Below are 20,818 nucleotides of genomic sequence, written 5' to 3' on the forward strand. Positions count from 1 at the left end.
AGTTACAGTCTCAGAAACCCACAGGGGCAGTTTGATCCTGTCCTATAGGGTTGCTCTGCATCAGGATTGAGCATGCCCTCTGGACCTAAGGCCTCTGCCCAGTAAACCCAGAAGCCAGCTATAATATCAGTGGAGCAGCAGCAGGACCAGGAGCCAGAGCATGGAACAAAAGGACGGAATTCCCAACCCACTGAGCAAGTAAAACTGAGTGCTTTTGTGCAGGAGGCTGGCTGGTAGAGTGGGGTGCTTCTGGGTACTTAATTGGAGAAGTTGGACTAGCTGGAAGTGGAGCTGAGTGACTTCAAGCTGACTAACTGGTGTGGAGTGCCTTTGGGTATTTAATTCAGGAAACTGGGCTTGCTGACTCATTGGAGTGGAGCTGAATGCCATGGGTTTTGAGGCTTATTGGAGTGAGATACCTCTGGGAACTGAATCCAGGGAACTGAATCCAGCCTACAGAGCCTACAGAGCTAAAACTGAATGCCTTCAGGTTGAGGTTTATAGCAGAGTGGTATGTCCCTTGGGCATTTATTAGCAGACTTGACAGAACTTTGTAGCATGTCCTGATAAATAACTGCACCCTGAGCAGTTCTCACTGGCATTACAACTTGTTAACTTCTTTAGCTCACACTTCAATCGTGACATTTGTCTGTGAGTTCTGTGCAGCCAATGTAATGGGTATTAGAATTTAGGGATCAAGTGGAGAATACCAGTTAAGACAACACACAACTTGCCCACAGGTAACTGAGTGATTACACACCTAAACCACTTAAGATATCTCCAGTGGCTAAGTAGATTAGGTTCAAATCAAGTAATAAACTTCAATTAAATGAACGTTAATTTTCTAAACAGTAGGGTTTTATTTTATGAACAAATAACTTACTAAAATCTATCTAGACACAATCAAAAAATAGAAGATGAAGTAATTTAAATAATATTGTAAATTACATGTTGCATAGCATCCACATCAAATATTTGCACACGCTTATTAAGGTGCATGTGCCAAATCATGGGCATTGGGTCTTCTGAGCAAGCACTAACATTCTGATTTTTAAATAACCAAGGGCAATTTTATTTTGTCTTCCTCCTTGCCTTTTGGTCAAGTGAGCTGTGAGCCCTTCCCTTTGGCTGTAAATGGGCTAGGCCAGGGGGTGGCAAACTGCAGCTAGAGCGTCGTACTGGCTCCTCCAGTACTAACATGTGGCTCTGAGTTAAACTTGAAAATGAAAATAACACTATCCGTTTTCATTTAAAGGCTTCAGATGACGGTGGTTTCATTTGCTCGTAAAAACTATATTGACGGCTCTCAAGTAACTTTTAAATTGTGGTGAGGGATAGGATTGGCTCGTCTGTCTCAAAAGTGGGCCGACCCCTGGTCTAGGCCACTGAGCAACTCACTTTTTATCCTCCACTTCAAACCAAAGAAGCCTGAGGGTGTGTTTTCGCTTCCTTACTTACAATAATAAAAAAAGTTACCTCATAAAGTGAGCATTAGATATTTTAAAGCTCTTTTATAACTCATCGTAAAATCTACCCACTTACAATATATAATTCAATGACGGCGAATAGAGCTGTAGAACCATCACCATAACCTATGTATGGTTAGGTAAGAAAGTTCACAGCACTTTTTTTTTTCTACAAAATGTTTTTTTTCTACAGAAAGTTCCTTGGCAGCGATGAGTAGGGCCCAGTCAATTTCAAAGGCCATCAAGCTATGTGAGGGAGCAACTTAATAGAGCACGTGTGCCGTCCTTTAGTTCTTGTACATTTGTATGTTCTGGGGGAGTACCAGACTTTCCTGATAACCCCGCAACCTGTGCCAGCATTACACCTGGACCTCAAGGCGGTGTTCTCACACGCCTCGTGGATAACACAAAAGCCCAGATAGGCAACTGGTCACCAAGTCTAAAATGATGCTGGATCTGGAATATGTTTTATGAGGGTGCCTTCTGGTCCTGTTCTCTTCCTCTGGGCCCAAAGTCTGAACTCACACCAGCACATGCGTTCTGTTTGGTGTCTGACTCCATAGACCCAGAACAGAACAGTTTTATGAGTGTGGGCAAGGGGTTACTGCCAGGGCCCCTAGTGGCCTGGGATGGCTAAAGGGTCCTTGTCTTCAAGACCACGGCTGGGCCCACATCCAGCTGGGAGGCTCAGTAGCCACTTGGGGCCACGGTTTGGAAGTTTACTGCCAGGAGGAAAGCTGCCAAGAAGTGGTTCTAGAGATCTTTGTGCAAGAAGGCAGCATAAATCTAATTTTTAACATAAAATCTCTTGCATACCAACGTCTATTCAAGAACTTCTTTCACTAACTAAGCATTGTCTCCTTCCTTTCACAGCTCTGTTTTTTTGGTTGGTGGGGGTGGGGGGCTGGATTCTCCCTACACTCTACTGAAATGAAGTGAGTAAAGTACTATGGGCGTGGTAAAATAGCAGGTACATGGCATTCTCATTCCTTAAAACCTAACAAACTCAAACTACTTTCCCAAGGACTCCTCTTTCTAGTCACAGTGGAATTTTCTTTTGGGACCATTCCATCTCTAATTAAGAGCTCTGATGAGAATCATTTTCTTGCCTATGAGGTCAGTAAAAATCAATACAGCTTGACAATAGTGAGAATTAAAATCTGCACACCCTCTTGGTAAGCCAACCTGGCAATTTCTCAAAATTTAAAATGAGTGCATCTGCCAGCCAGTGGTGTTGCATTTCTAAGAATGTGTGCAACAGGTACCTTTGTAGAGAGATAGGCGCACATGTGAGTAAGGGCGTATGTACAGTCAATTCTCTTGAGTACTTAATGTAGTCATTATGTTCTATAAAGTTACTATGACCGTGGAATAAGTGAACACCAAGCCATTGCTCCAAGACGGTTTGATTCCTGCGAGACTCTGCTCAATTGCTCTTTCGGCAATTGGTCCACACCAACCAAGCCAAACCCATTGCTTTGAGTCAATGCTGACCCACAGGGACGCTAGAGGACAGAGCAGAGCTGGCCCAGAGGTTCCCACGGCTGTGACCACCCCTCACTTCTCTGTCCCGTGGAGCAGCTGGTGGGTTTGAACCCACTGACCTTTCTCGACTTCAGTTAGCAGCCAAGCACTAACTCCTGCACCAGCCGGGTTCCTCATTGATTGGTACACAACCACGTTTTTATGTGTGTTTGTTTAAAGACATAGTATTTCATCTATGTCCCACCCACTGCCATCCAGTCAATTCTGACTCATAGTGACCCTATAGGACAGAGTAGAACTACTCCTTATAGGGTGTCTAGGACTATAAATCTTTACAGTGGCAGGCAGCCTCCTCTTTCTGGTTGGTTTCAACCACCAACCTGCTGTTGGCAGGCTAACAGTTAATCCACAGCACCATCAGAACTATATATATATATAAATTATTTGCTGCATTTGTCTGATTTTGGATGATGTGACCACACATTTCTTTGGCTTTCAGCCTCACAACAGTGTTGTTCACTACCCTTTTAAAAATCTGCTGTCATCTCATGAATACACAAATGGGGCTGTTCTTCCATAGCTTCATTGCATACTTTAGATATTACTTTAGCACTTTCAGGAATTGCCTTGTGTTTTCTTTCTTTTTTCCGGATGGAAATGTATCATTGATTCATGAACATGACACTCACAGCCAATAGCTCATCCCCGAAGAAGGTTTATTTTCTCTATAAGGCACATCACAGCCTTCTTGTCTTGGGAACACAGGATAGCACCGCAGTGCTGTGCTGGGGTGTCATTTAAACAGCAAAACCACCTCACACACAAAAACATGAACACTACGACCCTCCATGGCCCATGAAAAGCCCCCTTCTCTGCAGGATGAGAGCTGGAACAAGGAAGCAAAGCATCACCTGTCTCAGCCTCCCCTGGAAACGTGTGTTTCAAGAACCTGAATAGTTTTGCAGATTTGTGCGTGTCTGAGGATGACCATGAAAATGCTACAAATGTTGATTGAGTATTGCAAGAAGATTTTAGCAAGTAGGTGAATCTGCTAGCAATCAGGCTTGACTGCATACTGGATGTCGTGTGGTCTGGGGCAGCCTGGGGCTTGGCAGGGCCCAGAAAAATGTCAGTGTGGCTTCACGGTGGGACCTTCAGCAGGCAGTCCTCCTCCGAGAAAGAAAGCTATGTGTCCTCTTGGAAAACTATCTAAAGCGCCAAGATGTGCAAGTCTCCAGAGAAAGAGGCCGTTTGCAGAAAGGTGAGTAATTTCTGCAAAGTAGGGAGATGAGGTTCATAGGCTATTTATGGAAGGGCACCCAAACCCAGGAGAAGTGGTTTCCTCTGAGGAGGGCACTGGGTGTCGGGAAGACAGGGTTTCCACATGCCAGTGGCTAATATTTCACCATGTGCCACCATCTGAATTAGGTAGTCGTAGATGCATGATCGTTGACTAGAAAACTAGCCAAAACCTAAATAAGAGAAGACTTGCTCCAAGTAGGGGGGCAACATCCTGGCCCAGGGCCACGGGCAGATGGGGACGACCTGCTTGGACAGTGGCAAATGCGGCGTGGTCCTGATTGTCTGTGGGCACGGACATCTCCAGGCACATCCTCTTTGGGCTACTTCTGGTGCTTTCTGAGAGGGGACGAAAACTTCCAGGGATCGAGAAGAGTCATGGTGTGGCGCCTTGGGCATCTGGCCGGCACTCTGCTCAGCTCTGCTTTCCCCAGGAGGGGCCCTTCTGTGCCTTGACATCTTACACTGAGCAGCCCAAAAGAACTTCACTACGGCTGCCCAACCCTGCTCACCTGGCCACAAAAAGGGAGAAACCACCACCTGAACCCACACGCCTTCCAGCCAGTGAAAAGCCAGGCTGAATATCATATAGCCTGTGCTTGGCCCCCACGCCCACCCCTCTTACCACCAGTTATGAGTGGTGTGACTTTGTAAGTGGTTGTAATGGCTAAAGCATGGCGCCCACACCAGATAGCCCTTTCCAAATCCCAGCTCTGCCCGTTTCTTTTCTTTTTAATTTAAATCATTTTACTGGGGGCTCGTACAACTATTATCGTAATCCGTATACACATCCATCCATTGCATCAAGCACATTTGTACATGTGTTGCCCCCATCATTCTCAAAACATTTGCTTTCCACTTGGGCTCTTGGAATCAGCTCCTTAATTTCCCCCTCCTTCCCAGCTCCCCCCTCCCTCATGAACCCTTGATAATTTATAAATTATTATTATTTTGCATGTCTCACACTGCCTGACGTCTCCTTTCACCCACTTTTCTATTGTCCATCCCCCAGGGAGGAGGTTATCTGTAGATTCTTGTAATTGGTTCCTCCTTTCTACCCCACCTTCCCTCCACCCTCCCAGTATCATCACTCTCACCACTGGTCCTGAGGGGATCATCTGTTCTGGATTCCCTGTGTTTCCAGTTCCTAACTGTACCAGTGTACATCCTCTGGTCTAACCAGGTTTGTAAGGTAGAATTGGGATCATGATAGTTGGGGGGGGGGAGTAACAAGCATTTAAGAACTAGAGGAAAGTTGTGTGTTTCATCGATGCTACACTGCACTCTGAGTGACTCGTCTCCTCCTGGCTACCCCTCTGCAAAGGGATGTCCAGTTGCCCTTTGCTTTTCTATGTGGCCTTGCACACGTTACCTGACCCTGCTGTATCTCACTTTCCCTACTGCTTAACCAGGGTGGGCGATGGCAATACCAGCTTCCTCCAAGCGTTCTGAGAATTCACCCGGTCTCTTTTACAACACAGGGAACAGTGCTTGCCACCTAGGATGTGTTTGTTAAAACAGGCAACTTCATTGAGACACAAGATTTACGGGGGTGGGGAGGGGGGAGAAGGAAGTCAAGGGCGGTCTCTTGGGGATGACTGTGGGATCCTCTTGAGAGTTAAGCTGGGTCTGGGCACCATGCCAGTCTGCACATTTGCTGGACCACGCCGGGCCTACTAGGGTCACGCCTGGATGTCCCCTCAGACCTGAGAGAAATGCTCCTCTCCACCCGCCCCGCTCCAGATTCCGCCCCGTGTGAGCTGTGCGACTTCGTCAGGAGCACAGAGCAGGAAAGCTAAAGTCCCCAGCCTGTGCCGGATCCACTACTGCAAACGCTAGCTGGAGCAAAGAATCAAGCCAACGTACTGAGGATGGGGAACAAGAACGCATGCCATTTGTCTCTTTCCTCACAGGCAGGACAGTAAAAGCATACAAGAAGAGTCGACCCCTAGCATCCCAGAGCCTGGGGGAGGTGCAATCGGAAGGGCAGGACACCATCTTGCCCAGGAAGACTGACTGCCAGATCCTGGGGGGATAAAACGGATCGAGAGGGCCAAGAAGTGAAGCCCAATGGTGTGTGCTCATTTCAAGGGGCTGAGGGCTCCTCGGTGCCCCACAGGGGTGGGGGTGAGAGACCTGCAGGGGGTCAGCAGGCTTAAGAAGGGAAACACGGTAGGATGTCTGATACACGAAGGCATTCAGCTCCTTTAAGCAAAAGGAGCACTTTTAAACCTGTGGGCACAGAGTCATGGAATCAAACACTCGTCCCTGGTTAGAGCAAGGTTCCGCCTCAGAGCAGAGGCTGCCGCATGCCATGCCCAACTCTGGCACCCAGAGCTCCCAAGCAGGTTCTCAGGGTCACACTCTCAAAGCTGGTGGGGAAAGTGAGTCAGAAGGGGCTCCCCTGCACAGTCACCATGCAGAATGCAGATGGACCTCAGAGGGCCGGTGATGCTAACATTCCCGTGGCACACGCAGCTCAAGAGCTTACATGGGAATTCAGGACTGCACAGCTACTTGGCATGTCCACACAGGCAGGGGCCTCTGACAGCTCAGGCGACAGAAGAGGACCATGACCAAATCATGGAAGTGGCACCTTTCCACTGCCTGGCTACCTTTCCAGAAAATGGAAAGGCCAAAACTAGGATCAGGCTTGAGTCAGAGCCGCCTGGAATCTTCTCTAAAGCTCCTGAAGAGGGAGCTAGCTGGGGGTGGGCATGTGTGTGGAGGTGGGGGCTTTTCAGTTGTTTGGGACCTGAAGGAGACTGCTGGGAGATAAGAGTATCTTGCGATGGGCAGGCTGGGGTTCACAGTCTGATTTTGCTTGTGTCATTGGGAAAACCTCGCTATCTCCCCGAGCATCAGCTTCTGCGTGTCAAACGGCAATGGCAGCAATGGCCTTGCTGAGCGGTGGGGAGCCCTCACTGCCATCTAGCCTGGAAGTCTTCACAGACAGAGGCTGCTCTCTCCATCCAGTTACACGGAAGGGGCTAGCCAGTGACGTCCATGAGCCTACTGGAGATCAGACACTAAGTTTAAACTCAAATGGGATGATCCCTTCCCCAGATAGGTTAGAGTTCTGCCTCAAGGGATGCTCACAAAATTACTTTATGTGGTCTGTGTGTGTATATGTGGTGTACTAGATGCGTGGTGTATGAATGTGTGGGGGGATGTGGGGGAGGGGATGGAGCAGGTCTGTCCTCCTGAGGTGAGACCCTCAGGTGTGAGGAGGCCATGGGCCCAGGCTGAGGGCTGCTAGGGAAGCCTGGGGCCAGTCCACACCGGGTCACCCTCACTCGTGGAGTGACACGCACATGCTGTGGGGACGAAGGGTTTGCAGCCTCTCCCCAGAAACAAGAACACAGGCAGCGGTGCTGAATGTGTGTGTTCCATGAGCGAGTTCTCTCAAAGCAGAGGGGCAGGTGGCTTGGCCAGGGGCCCCTATGCAGCCCGGACTCAGGGTCAGGGAGGAGACCTGCCTCCCTGGGGACACGCTTATCCTGCCTCAAGCCTCCTTGGGGGCACCCGGAGTTAAAGCCACAGTCCCGCTGGAACTCCGGAGATAATGGGAGACTCTGTTCCCAGATGTAAATGTCGACGACCACTCTACTTTTTAATAGAGACGTTCCTAGTGAACCTTGTCTTTTAGGATCTCATCAAAAACAATGTGGGAATCAGCCTATACTCTGTATCTTAGAAATGAAAACTTTTTCAAGAAAGAGAAAGAAATAAAACAGCTTTTACTGTCAACATTTGGCTATTTTAAAAAGGTACCAAAAAATCTATTGCGTGAAAGAGAAAAATTCCTTTGACAATTAGAAAGAGGCAGATGATCGGACCCAATAGCTTCATTGTTTTTACACTAAAGGGCAGTTTCTCTCAAATCTATCTGTGACCTTAAATTAGTCTGCTTTTAAAAGCTAACTATGAGAAAGAAAGTCCCCCTTATCCAATGCTGGCGAGATTGTAACATGGTCCAGTTACAGTCTGGCAGGTCCTCAAAAGGTTCAGCACAGAATTACATGTGCCCTAGCAACCCCACTGCTCAGTGTATACTGGGGAGGAGGGGGGTCAGAACCGACTGCTGCTACGGTTCCAGTTGCTACGTGCATCGTTTTCTTCCAAAGAAAACATGTTTAACTCGGTCTCTTCATTCAGTGGATGGCTGTGGTGCAGGCGAGTTCTCTCAGCAATGCACTGCCATGGTCTCATGGGAGAGCTTTCAAAAACCACCCCAATCAAAGCAGTGGCTTCAAAGGAGATCTGCTGGGCCAGTTAAATTCAAGCAGAGAGGTCAGCTCAGAGCATTATGGCAACTGTCATTTGGCATTCCTTAGGGCTAATCCTGATAAATTTTCTCAAAGGACGCGGGACATTCATAGACGGTGTATGGAGAAGACTGAAGAAGCTGCATTGCTGGGAAAAAGACCAAGTAAGGTATATAAAGCAAGACCTTTCTGTCGTGACAAGGCACCTGATCGTTTTCCTAGTGTAGCTGGGCTGTCCTATAAGCATTTATTTTTCTTTTAAAAAAATCATTTTATTGGAGGCTCGTACAATCCATATATCCATCCATTGTGTGTCAAGCACATTTGTACATTTGTTGCCCTCATCATTCTCAAAACATTTGCTTTCTGCTTGAGCCCTTGGTATCAGCCTATAAGCATTTCATTGGGAAGCCTTACCCCATTCACCCTCTAGCCTTGAGCTTGCCCTTTAGAATTCTCTTTGTTCTCCAAACTCAACGAACGTGGAAAAGGAACATAATGTGAGTCCTTGAAGGATGCCCAAACTGCCGTTTGATGTGTTGTGAATCACTGAGTTCTCTGGGAAAGGGCTAGAGAGGGGGAAATGCTGCCTTCAGAAGTATATAGACCATGGGTTCCCAAACTTTGGCCTGCCACACCCTTTTCAGAAGAAAAATTACTCAGCACTCTGGTAGAGATGAAAAACTTTCTTACTAGAATTCATAATCCAGGATAAAGTGTAGGCATATGCTTTTGTAGTCCGAGTTAATCATTCCAGCAACGGTACCCCCTCTCCCCCCAGGAATGGTGTCACCTACTTGGGGAAATACTCATATAGACTGAGATGAAGGATACATCAAGAAACACTAGCTCACATTTTGACTTTTTTTTTTTTTTGCTTAAAAGAAGTTTCTATGATTTTACAGCAATACCTTTTTGAATGGGCCTCAAACAAATATCTGGACACCAGTGTTAGCCCTTGTAGCACAGGAAGTTACAAATTGGGCTGCTAACCACTAGGTCAGTTTGAAACCACCAGCCGCTCCACAGGAGAAAGAGGAGGCTTTCTACTCTGTAAAGTGACAGTTCTCAACCTGTGGGTCGCGATCCTTTTGGGGGTCGAACAACTCTTTCACAGGGGTCACCTGATTCATCACAGTAGCAAAATGACAGTTATGAAGTAGCAACGGAAATAATTTCATGGTTGGGGGGGTCGCCCTAACATGAGGAACTGTATGAAAGGGTCTTGGCGTCAGGAAGGTTGAGAACCACTGCTGTAAAGAGTGACCGTCTCAGAAGCCCACAGGGGCAGTTCTCCCCTGCCCTATAGGCTCACTGTGACTTGGAATTGGCTCAATGGCAGTGGCCCAAAGGAGGAAACAACCTACATGTTCATTAACAGGTGAATGGATACAACAAAATGTGGTCTCATCACACAGTGGAAGACAGCCCGTGAAGAGAAATGAAGTTCTGACACATGTCACCAAACAAAGGAAACCTGAAACCCTTGTGCTCAGTGAAGGACACCTGGTACAAAAAAGACAAATACTGTCTGGGAGTAGGGCACTGGGAGGCTTCTGGCCAACATCCGTGTGCTCAAGAGTTGAGCATCTGGCCTTATATAACGAGCTGTTCTTGAAGAAGGTACACGCAACAAGAATCCAACTGGAGTAGGTGGAATAATGTCCTGTAAAGACATTAGCTCCTAATCCCAAGAACCTGTAAATGTTCTTTATATGAGAACATTTCTCTTCAGAGTTGTTATTAAGTTAAGGATCTTGAGATGGGGAGATGATTTTGGACTATCTGGGTGGGCCTCAAGATAATCACCAGTGTCCTTATAAGGGAGAGGCAGAGGGAGGATTGACATAGCACAAGAGAAGGAAATGTGACCACAGGGTGAAGATGGGAGTGATATGGCCACAAGCCAAAGAATGCTTGGGGCCACCAGAAGCTGGAAGATGTTAGGAAAATAAAATTCTCCCATAAAGCCTTTGAGGGAGCATGCCCCTGCTGACAGCCGGATTTGGGCCCAGTGATAACTACCTCAGACTTCTAGCTTCCAGAACTGAAAGAAAATAAATATTGTTTCAAGCCAGCTATTTTACTATAGCAGCCTTGGTTGCCAATACAGCAACCAAGACAGAAGACAGTGGATTCAAGCCAAGGGTTTAGCAAGAACCAAGATTGGCTAATTCTTGTGGCCAACTATGGCCCAAAGTATAGGACATGAAGGATAGGGAAAGTTTATGAATTCATGGATTGGAAGTGAGATCCCATGTGTGTGTGGTTCCTGCCACCCTACCTTTGCATGTTCTGTGCTCCATCCTAGCAGGCCTCCGCTGAGCTCAGACTCTCTATGGTGCTGATCCAGCTCCTTCCTTCTCTTCTGGGGAAAGCTAGTAGTCCTCCCTGCTCTGTGCTGGGCTCCCAACCTCATATCACATATCACTCACTGGTGAGTGAAGCAGCTGAGAGGCAAGGAGGACCTCCAGCCTCCAGCCAAGGGGCCATTTGGGTGCCATTTAGAAATATGGACTCTACTGTTTTTCTTTGGATATTTTCAACAGAGGCTGGCAATCACACCTGCTTATGTGAAACCTCCACAATTTGTAGTGTGGGAAACTAAATAATTGAAGGAAAAAACAAGACAAAACACTCATGCCAGGGAAAACATGTCTGCTTCTTGGGTTTCATAGGAGGCTGCCAGGCTAGACCTTGTGCCCAAATTCTTCCTTCCACGGGAACATCTACCCAATGGGTTATTCCGCCCCGGGTCAGCAGCCAGCTTCCAGACTGGTCTCCCACTTCAACCTTCCTCCCTTTGAGAGAAGGTCCACATCCACATGACGTCTGAAACCCCAGTGCCCAGAAAACTTTGGACCTCTCACAGGCTCAATGAAGAAGGAAGGAGAGAAGGAATAAGGAAGGACTTGATTGGCAGAAAGTCGGCAAAATGACAACAGCTTCCTAGAAGCCCACAAAATCAATTACAGGCACCTTAGTGTTATTTACGGAGCTCTGCTGGTGTAGTGGGCTCCGAATTAAGCTGCTGACTTCAAGGTCAGTGGTTCCAACCCACTAGTCTGTCCACAGGAGAAAGATGAACCTGGCTGCTACTGTAAAGATGTAAAAGTCTTGGGAACCCAAACGGGTAGTTCTATTCTGCCCCGTAGGGTTGCTACGGGTTGGAATTGACTGGATAGCGGTGAGTTTGGTTGAGTTTGGAAGCACGATGTAGAGAAGCTCTGGTAGCACAGCGGTTAAGGCACCCACCAACCACTCTGTGCGAGAAAGTATGGCAGACTGCTTGCATAACGATTTGCAACCTTGGAAACTCTCTGGGGGCAGTCCAACTTGCTCCTACAAGGTCACGCTGCCTCAGTGTCAACGAGATGCAAGGCGGGTTGGGTTTTGAGTGTGAAGTGCTGTTGCGGAGTCCCTTGAGAGTAAAATGGGAAGCATGCTCACCGGCTACCCAAAAGGCTGGAGGTCTGAGTCCACCCAGGGACACCTTGGAAGAATGAGAGGTCTGAAATCTGCTTCTAACAAACTAGCCATGGAAAGCCCTGTGGAGCGTTGTTCTATTCTGACACACGTGGAGTCACCAGGAATCATGCTCAATTAGAAAGTCACTAGTTAAATGTCATTTCAACTAAATGCTCGGGGCACTGAACGTCTCAGAGGGTCCTCTGCTCAGTTTGTGGAACGGTCATTCTGACCTAGCTTTCTGTGGGAGAAGGAACTAAGAAGGAGAGGAGGGTCATCTGAGCATGGTCACCACCAAACCTGGAAAGGGCTTGGGTCTCCATTTCTGAGGGAGCAGCTCAGGAGATGGAGGACCCAAGGCTGTTCCAAAGTGGTCTGTGTGTAGAGGAGCCACAACCTGCAGCGCCTGGCAAAGCCCACTGAAAGGATCTTTAAAACCACCCCTGCTCAGACACAGCATGCATAGACCTCCCTATGCCTTGGTTTTCCCTAATAGGAAGTGAAGGGGTTAGGAAACTCATTCCACTATCACCTGTACAGCAGTCCTATGACTTTGTACTAACTGCCATGCTAGCATTCCTTGAATATTCTTCTGAAAAACTGACTGACGTTTTGAAAACCTAAGTGAATTCCCTACAAAACAATCAAAACCCTAAAAGGAAAACCAGCATCACTCTCTGTACATCACAGCCTATAATCCAAAAAAGCAGATCTGTGTGTTAGGTTTTAGGCAGCTGCTGCTGCCTCCTCTGAGCTCTGAGCCACTTCTGCTGTGAAAAGGGTCATCGGAGAGTATTAACTCATTGCATGAGTTGATTCCGACTCATAGCAACCCTATAGGACAGTGCAAAACTGCATCTGTGGGTTTCTGAGACTGTAAATCTTTACAGGAGTAGAAAGCCTCATCTTTCTCCCAGGGAGTGGGCTGGTGGTTCCGAACTGCTGACCTTGCAGTGAGCAGCCCAACCCACTAGCTCCCTGCAGAGTGTTAGATGTTCAAGATACATAGTACCAAGCTGAGACTTTTTCCTGGCTTAAACCTGGGCTCAGACCTCTTCATTCTGGTTTGACCCCCTCAAGAGAATTTGCATTTCCATTCCAGAAATACTGAAACACAATCTACATTCTAACCCAGAGCCCCTGGTGATTCTTATAGATCCAGCTAAAAAGGTAAATTTGGATTCAATCAACTTGGGCGGAAATGCAAATTCTCATAACTAGAGAAGGAAATCACTTCCCTATGCAGGGACTCAACATTAATCGCTGCCAAACTATGTCTAACCATCAGCACTGCTCACCCCTAGGGAAGCGCATTCTGGGAAGCCCTCCTAGTGCAACACGTCTTTGATTCCGGCTCTGGGCGGATGCTTCCACGAGTGAAGGCTGCTCCGGTGCCCTGGAGTGGCCTTTGGTGAGTGTCCTTCTCACACACAATGTGAGGGTACAGTCTGCTGACAACCCCAAACTCAACCTTTCCGTAAGAGACAAAACACGGGTAGTGCCTTCAGAAAGCAAAACAAAGCAACTTTGGATTTTCAGGGTTGAAGGAGGTAGAGCCCTGGAGAGGAAGCTGGATACAAGAAGACAAGACAAGGCCAGAGGGGGTGTTGGGCAGAGGTGCCTTCTGAGAAAAACTTGAAGGAGGCTGATGCTCCAGGGCCATTCTAAGGCGGCAGTCGAGTCTGGCCAAGAACCTGACGGTTAGTTATACTGAGGTTTGGGACCGGACAGGATTCAAGAACCAGCAAAACTGTCCCCTTTGCTCCATAATGTGTGTGTGTGTGTGTGTGTGTGTGTACACGTAGGGGGGTATTCTGTAATTTTTGTCGAGGGCTTGGGAAATGAAACTGTTGAGTACTGGGCCTTGGTGAGCCTACACCCCAAATCCAGCAGCCAGTTCCTTGGTGGCTGGTTCTTTTTTCAGGATGGCTGGCGTGCGTGCGTCAGAAACAAGGTCTGTACAGACCTTGTCCCCAGCTCCCCGCTGGCACACCCCACCGCAGTGCTCAGCTAAGTCTGACAGAGGCCTTTCATGGCTTCAAAAGTTCCACCAGGTCCTCCAGCCACAGGAGGCTGGGGTGGGTAACTGAATCTTACTCAAGAAGGAGAAGAAAAAAAAAAAAAAGCACAGTGACCTTTTGTCCCAGTAGAAGTTCCCGGCTCTCTCCGGTTGGCGGAGGCAGCGCGGAGAGTAAGGAATTGCAGATGTGCGCAGAGCCGCCCCCTCGCTCCTGTGGGCTTGCAAGCCCGCCAGGCCGAGCCCAGGCCTCGGGATGGTCGCGACAGCTGGAGCCCTGCAGCTCGCCAGTCCCGGAATCCCTGTCCCGCCTCTCCCAGGCAGCCTCTTTCCTACTCCTGCCGGAGCGCTTTTTAAAGCAAAGAGGCGGCTAACCTGGAATCCACCCTTGTAGGGACAGGGTTCATTTGGGGTCTCAAAGAAGACTCCCGGGCCCTTTCCGAGGACCCCAGGGCCGCGGGAGAGAGCTGGGTGGAGAACCCTCGGGGCACAGGTGGGCTCTCCGGGATGGTCGTACCCCGTGGGGGTCCGGCACCCGTAGGCTGGAGCCGGGGGTGGGGCCGTGTGCGCGCGGAACGCCAGAAGGTAGCTGCCCTATTGAGCGACTTGGGAAGCAGAGGAACTTGCCCTCTCTGGACCTAGTGGGGGGCGCGGGAGGGGGGGACTTCTGTGTGACCAGGGTCCAGGTAGGTTTCCTCACTTAGTTGGGACCCGGGTCGGGGTTGGAGGGCCGGGGCTGGGCTTCCCAATTCCCATATCTCCTGGACATACACACTGAAGGAGCTGGGAGAGGGAGGTCGGCGGTGGAAGGACCCGACAGATCGACACCCCCATCCCGCGCCCCTGGGGCCCAGACGTGGAGAGGATGCGATGCCGGGAACCCACGGCCGCCAGAGGGCTCGGCGGGCGCGCACTCACCGCACATCGCGACTGCTGCTGGGCCTCTGCGCGGCTCCCGGGCTGCGTGCACGCCGGCCCTCCAGGTACCCTGCGCTCCCTAGCTCTCCGCGGGCTCGGTTCCCGCGGCGCCGCTCCGGCCCTTATAACCCGGAGGCCTTGGCGCGGGGCGGGGCTGGGGCGGGGTCTTTCCCCGTCTGCCTGCTCCCCATTGGCCCCTGGTTGTCCTAACGACAGTGGGACCCGGGCCCCTAGGAGTCACGGAAGGGGGGTGGGGGTGGGACCGCTTCCGGAAAAGATCGTAGTCTCTGAGTGGGGGGCATTGGGTGCTGGGAGTGTTAGGTCCCTGGGGGCTGAGTGGGTTGGGATCAGAAGGTGGCCACAGTTCTGTTCGGACTGAACCCCTGACTGGACCTGGGACTTTGGAAAGGGAGCAGGAGTCGCTCTGTGCCTCAATGATCCCGTCTGTCAAATAGGCGAACAGTGCTCCCTTGGTAGGGCTGTGATGAAGATAAAGACGGTTTAAGGTTCAGAGCACAATATTGGGTTTGTTAATGCACGAGCTCAAGAACACACACACACACACACACACACACACACACACACACACACACCCCACCTCACCTTCCCCCATCCTCCCCCAGGCGAGCCCCGGTTCCTAGCATTCACTCTTTTGTGTGGGGGACTCCTCTTTGCGTAACAGAAGCGCGCAAACACGAATAAGTCTTTAAATCGGATCCCACCCACCCAAGAAAGATAGAGGAGAAAACTGAAGTTCCTTGGATGTGGAAAAAGGTTTTGTCAACACCGGACAGAATTCGAAGGTGGGACGGTTTATTGCTGAGCCAGCATTCAGTGGCGGAGGTGGGGCGGGGCCGGATTACGCAGGTTGTGCGCAAAGCTGGGGTGACCCGAGGGAGCCGCCCCCTCCCTGGCTGCTACTCCCCTGGCTAGGACCCTGGCCCCATCATCTGGATGTGAGGCTGAGCTAGGGGGCGGCCTCTGTCTGGTTCTCTGCCCTGGCCTGCCTGGAGTCCTAACCCGGCCCCCACTGTGAGTCACCAAGACCTCTGTTCGTTCCAGCCCTACTTCCCAGCCATCCCCTCCCTCCCCGTCTAGCCCTGGATCCCTAGTCTTCAGAGGAAGGTCACAAGAACTGGCCCAACATTTGCATACTTTGAAGCCATCTGGTGTTTTTAATTTTACTTAAAAAAAAAAATCTCAACGTTCTAAACAGACCCTTTCCAGTTGTGTTAGAGAACAAAATAAAGCTTTTTAAGTCTTGCCCAGAGCATTTTCCTTCGCGGAATCCCTGCGTGGTTCTGCAGGCCCTCAGAGAAAGAGGCGTTTTTTAGACCCCTTGGGCTGGTGAAGCAGGTTCAGTGTCATAAGGAAGGGTTTTGCCTAGTCAAGCTACTGGGGAGTAGCTTGATTCCCTGGAGTATGCTGCTCCCTTCCATCAGCGTGTCAATCTGTCCATTCATCCATTCAAAAGCACACACTTCATGTCAGCCCTGACTTGGTGTTAGGGACTTAATGGTGTGTGAGATTAGATCCAGCCTTATAGCTGGATTCTTCTTATAGCTTATAGCTTATAGCTCTTACAAAGTGATGGGGGAAGCAGACATTGGCTCCACGATTAAACAGAGAACTGGAGAATTCCAAGTGGGGTAGAGAGAGGGCCAAGACAGGGAGGAGGCAGGCTCTCCCTGGGACCTGAATGCAACTAGAGCTGGTGCAGGTGTTCTAAAGCTTTCTGAGGTCCAGAAGTTAGCCGAGAGAGAAAGGAGACAGGAACCGCAGAGGGAGCTATGTGCACAATGGGTCTCTGGATCAGGGCCTTCTGCCCAGACTGACCTCCAGACTGGCATGGGCATAGGATGATGTCACTGACTGCCTGCTAACACTAAGACACCATGAGGCCAGTCCCTCTGCTGGAAGGGCAGGAACCAAGACAGAATCAAGATGGATTCCCTTCCTCCTCAAGGATTCAAAGTTCCATGGGAGGTGGCTTTGTTATCTACTATTGCTACAACAGAAATACCACAAACAGATGGTTTCAACAAATTAAAATTTATTCTCTCACAGATTGGGCTGCTTTAGGGGAGGCTTTCTCTCTGTGTTGGTTCTGGGGGAAGGTCCTTACCTCCTTTTAACATCTGTGATCCTGGCATTCCTTGGAGATCTCTGTGTGATTTAGCATTAATCCCACCATGGGTCTAGGAGGTTCTCAGCCTATGGACCACAAGTCCAAAGGCTGCATCCTCTCCTGACTCTTCTTTCTTCTTCTTTCTCTGCTTGATCCTCTCTCCTTTTATCTCTTGGAAAATAAAAGTCCCTTGCAGGAACTCCTTTTGCATCAGTTTAGGGTTATGACCTGAGTAATAGTGCTGCATTGAAACTTAATCCCCTTACGAAGGATGGGTCTATAGCATCAGATCCTGTCACCCTCACTTCTAAGGACCATTTGGCTGCACTTCTTTCAAGACAGATTTCTTCATTCTTCTGACAGCCCATCCTATATTCAAAATTATTTGCCAATACCAGAATTCAAATCGATCAATTCTTCAGTCTTCCATATTCATTGTGTAGTGGTTGCACGAATATGCAGTGATTGAAAATACCATGACTTGGGTCAGGCTGACTTTAGTCTTCAACGTGACATTATTAATGTCAAGTGTACTTTAAGGAGGCAACTCTTGGACAGTAGTGTTTCGCGAGCGTTATGACCCACGAAGCTCATTTTCTGACACTGTATCAGACAATGTGCTACTGCTGTTCTTAAGATTTTCACTATAGCATTGTATCCTCCTTTATATTTTGTCTTTTTTCTGGAAGTTCCATTGAAACCTGTCCAAAATAGGTAATTCTGCTGACATTCAAAATCCTAGTGGCTTGGCTTCCAGCATCACAGCTACATGCAGTCCATTACAGTTGATGAACTGACAGACAAGTGGTGGGATATATAGTCAAGGGGGAAGGGAGGGCAAATAGTCACTATTTAAAAAAGAGACATTGTCAGCCAGCAAACAGTTTTGTAGCTGGAATTTGACCTCTGGTTAGAATTTAGACTCATGCTGTGAAGCTCAGTTCAGGCCTAGGAATGTCAACGGCTGTCCTGGATGCTCCCATAGTGTTACCAGATCCAGGAAGACCTGGGTCTCCAATGTTTGGCTGCAAAAGCGCCAGGGTCATGAGTGGGACCAACAGGAATTGATCTCACACCAAGCACTGGTGATGCAACAGAAGTGGGTGAAGAGCGGCAGGTCCAAGCCCAAGCTGTGGAATCCGTAAGGATTTCTCAAGGCCACAGTGGTGGTGGTGATGGTGCCTTTCATTCCTGGATTACATTATCTAAACTTTCCAAATACCAAGCATCTTACATGGTATCGTTTGATTATTTTAGGTAAGGAATCTCCTACAGCACAAAAAGATAAGCATTTGGCATCCCTGTCAGAGTTAAGTAGGAGTCCTTGGATGGTGCAGTCAATTCACTTGGATGCTAACCCAAAAGTTGGGAGTTGAATCTACCCAGAAGGTCTCAGGAAAAACAAAACAAAACACCTGGTAATCGACTTCTTCATAAGCAGTCACCGAAACTCTGTGGAGTTCAATTCTCTTCTGACAGAGATTAAATAAGGAAAAGGTCTCTAGGAGATTCCATGGGGCAGGAAAGTTTTGAGCTGAATTTTGAACACTGTGAAGGAATTCAACAGGCATATGATATGAAGTGGAGCAGGACCTTCTAGGCCAGTGGTTCTCAACCTGTGGGTTGCGACCCCTTTGGGTGTCGAACGGCCCTTTCACAGGGGTTGCTCTATTCATAACAGTAACAGAATCACAGTTATGAAGTAACAACGAAAATAGTTTTATGGTTGAGGGGTCACCACAACATGAGGAACTGTATTAAAGGGTCTTGGCATGAGGAAATTTGAGAACCACTGTTCTAGGCAGATGGGATAGCTCAGGCAAAGGTTCAGGGATGAGAAAAAGCAATATCAAGCATAGAAATAAACATGACATCACTAGCAGTGGTTTGCACACTGCCAAGACCAAACGCCCGCAGGGTCCAGGCAGGTAATATACATAAGGTAATCAAGTGGAGAAAGGGAAAGTGTGTTAGGTGGGTTCTCTAGAGAAGCAAAATCAATGATGCTTACATGTATTGTATATAGAAAGAGATTTGTATCAAGAAATGGCTTACCTAGTTGTAGAAATAGGTAAGTACTGTCCGATTCAAGTCAGGCTTCTCTTGACGTGGAAGTTTATGAATGGGAGCAAGACACTGAAGCAGAGACAGAAGGCGGTACAGGCTCGTGGATGCAGAGGTAATATGAATTCAAAGTAGGCTGCGTGAATCCACTATCGGCAGTCTACTGACGGCTCCTGGGACTGGCAGGCGATACAACAGGTGATTGAGAAATGAGATGTAAAATCCAGCAGAAGGCGAAGGACCGAAGAGAATTTGACTCTACTTGGCCTCTCTCTAATACAAAAGCTCCCCCCCCCCCCAAAAAAAAAAAGAGGTCGTCAGGCTGTGACTCAATTGATAGGTTGGACTCTGCCCCTCCTACTCTTAACCTGGAGTGTCTAGTTGACACAATCCCTAAACATCATGGGAATATAGGGAGGTATGGGGATGGTATGAGGTGCAGGTGATAAGGGGCACTTAGCTCATGACCAGGGGCTGAGGCTGTGCAGGGACTATATGCTGCTGGAATAGCAACAGTCCCAGGCTTGGGAGCCTGCACAGGGTGGGAAGAAGATAAGAGAGTACATACTGTAGGTCACTTAGGGCTCTTCTTGGTACAAAAAAAAAGGGGGGGCATGAGGCTGGCGACTAAGCAGAGGTCACTTAGGAGAGAGAGGGTTCAAAGCCTGAAAGAACCTCTTTTTAATGATTCAAGGTAGGTGTTTCAAGTGTCATTTGTTTGTCCTTCCTATAAACATGACTTTCCTGAAAGGTTAAGGCAGGATGTCCCTGGGAGCAGAACTGTCTTTGTCAGTACTGACCTGAAGAGCTACAAGAAAATCTCAGTCTAGAACATTCTGTTATGCTAACGGGAAGTGGCTCCAGTGTACATTGGACCCTCTTCCTTTGGAACATTTCCACTGCAGAATCCCTGAGGGGAGGCCACATTGACAGGTTGGCCAAACAACCTGGCCAGGGACTTGGAGGCTGGGACAGTGACCAAGGGTAGCAGGACATCAGGTAATTAATTAAAAAACAGAACAATAACAAGAGCAAAACAGTCATCATGGCTGACTTTTTGGAAGTGGATTGCCAGGCTTTTCTCCCAAGGTGCCTCTGGGTGGACTCGAACTGCTAACCTTTGGGCTACTACCTGAGTGTGTGCCACCAGGATTCCAAAGAACTCATGAGGAAACTATTTCAGGCTTTGTGAGCCACATATATCTCCCTTGCATGTTCTTCTCTTGTGTGTGTGTGACGATTCTTTAAAAATGTGTAAAAAAAAATCTTAGCTTATAGGTCATACAGAAACAGGCTACGATTAAGTACAGGCTCAAAATCCATTCATGAATCTATGGTTCATATATGCCCCTGGTTCACTTTCAATACATCATGATTTTATTGTGGGGCATTATAAATCATCCTCCTGGGGTATTTGGTAATTCTCTTGATAGTATAATCAATTTAGCCAGTGTTATAGAGTTTCAAATACTGTTTAGAAAGGTAAATATGCATGTATAGGACAGATTTTTAGCCCAAAATATATGGATTGTTGACCCATAAGGATAAAAATCTCGAATGACTTGACACTATTTATGCAAACAATGAGGGTTGGAGATGGGACAAAACTTTCTATAATGCTCATTCACAAAGGCGGGAATATGTCTGTTACACTGAAACATACCACAGAAAAGGAAAGAGTACAAAACTAGCAAACATATGGTAG

At 48.3% G+C, this 20,818-nt stretch overlaps 1 protein-coding gene across 1 annotated transcript in view; it reads right to left on the reverse strand.

Annotated features, from left to right (window-relative positions):
* The window catches only part of GFPT2 (glutamine-fructose-6-phosphate transaminase 2), a 45,849-nt gene extending 30,851 nt beyond the window's left edge, over positions 1-14,998 (reverse strand). The window contains exon 1 of the mRNA XM_004696841.2: positions 14,922-14,998. Coding sequence (XP_004696898.2) covers positions 14,922-14,928 — 7 coding nt within the window. The 5' untranslated portion in view covers positions 14,929-14,998. The remainder of the gene's footprint in view (positions 1-14,921) is intronic.
* Between the last annotated feature and the right edge of the window lie 5,820 nt (positions 14,999-20,818).

This window comes from Echinops telfairi, unplaced genomic scaffold (genome assembly GCF_000313985.2).
Source record: "Echinops telfairi isolate 266 unplaced genomic scaffold, ASM31398v2 ScPeMD7_7469;HRSCAF=8507_0, whole genome shotgun sequence".
Lineage (NCBI taxonomy): Eukaryota > Metazoa > Chordata > Mammalia > Afrosoricida > Tenrecidae > Echinops > Echinops telfairi.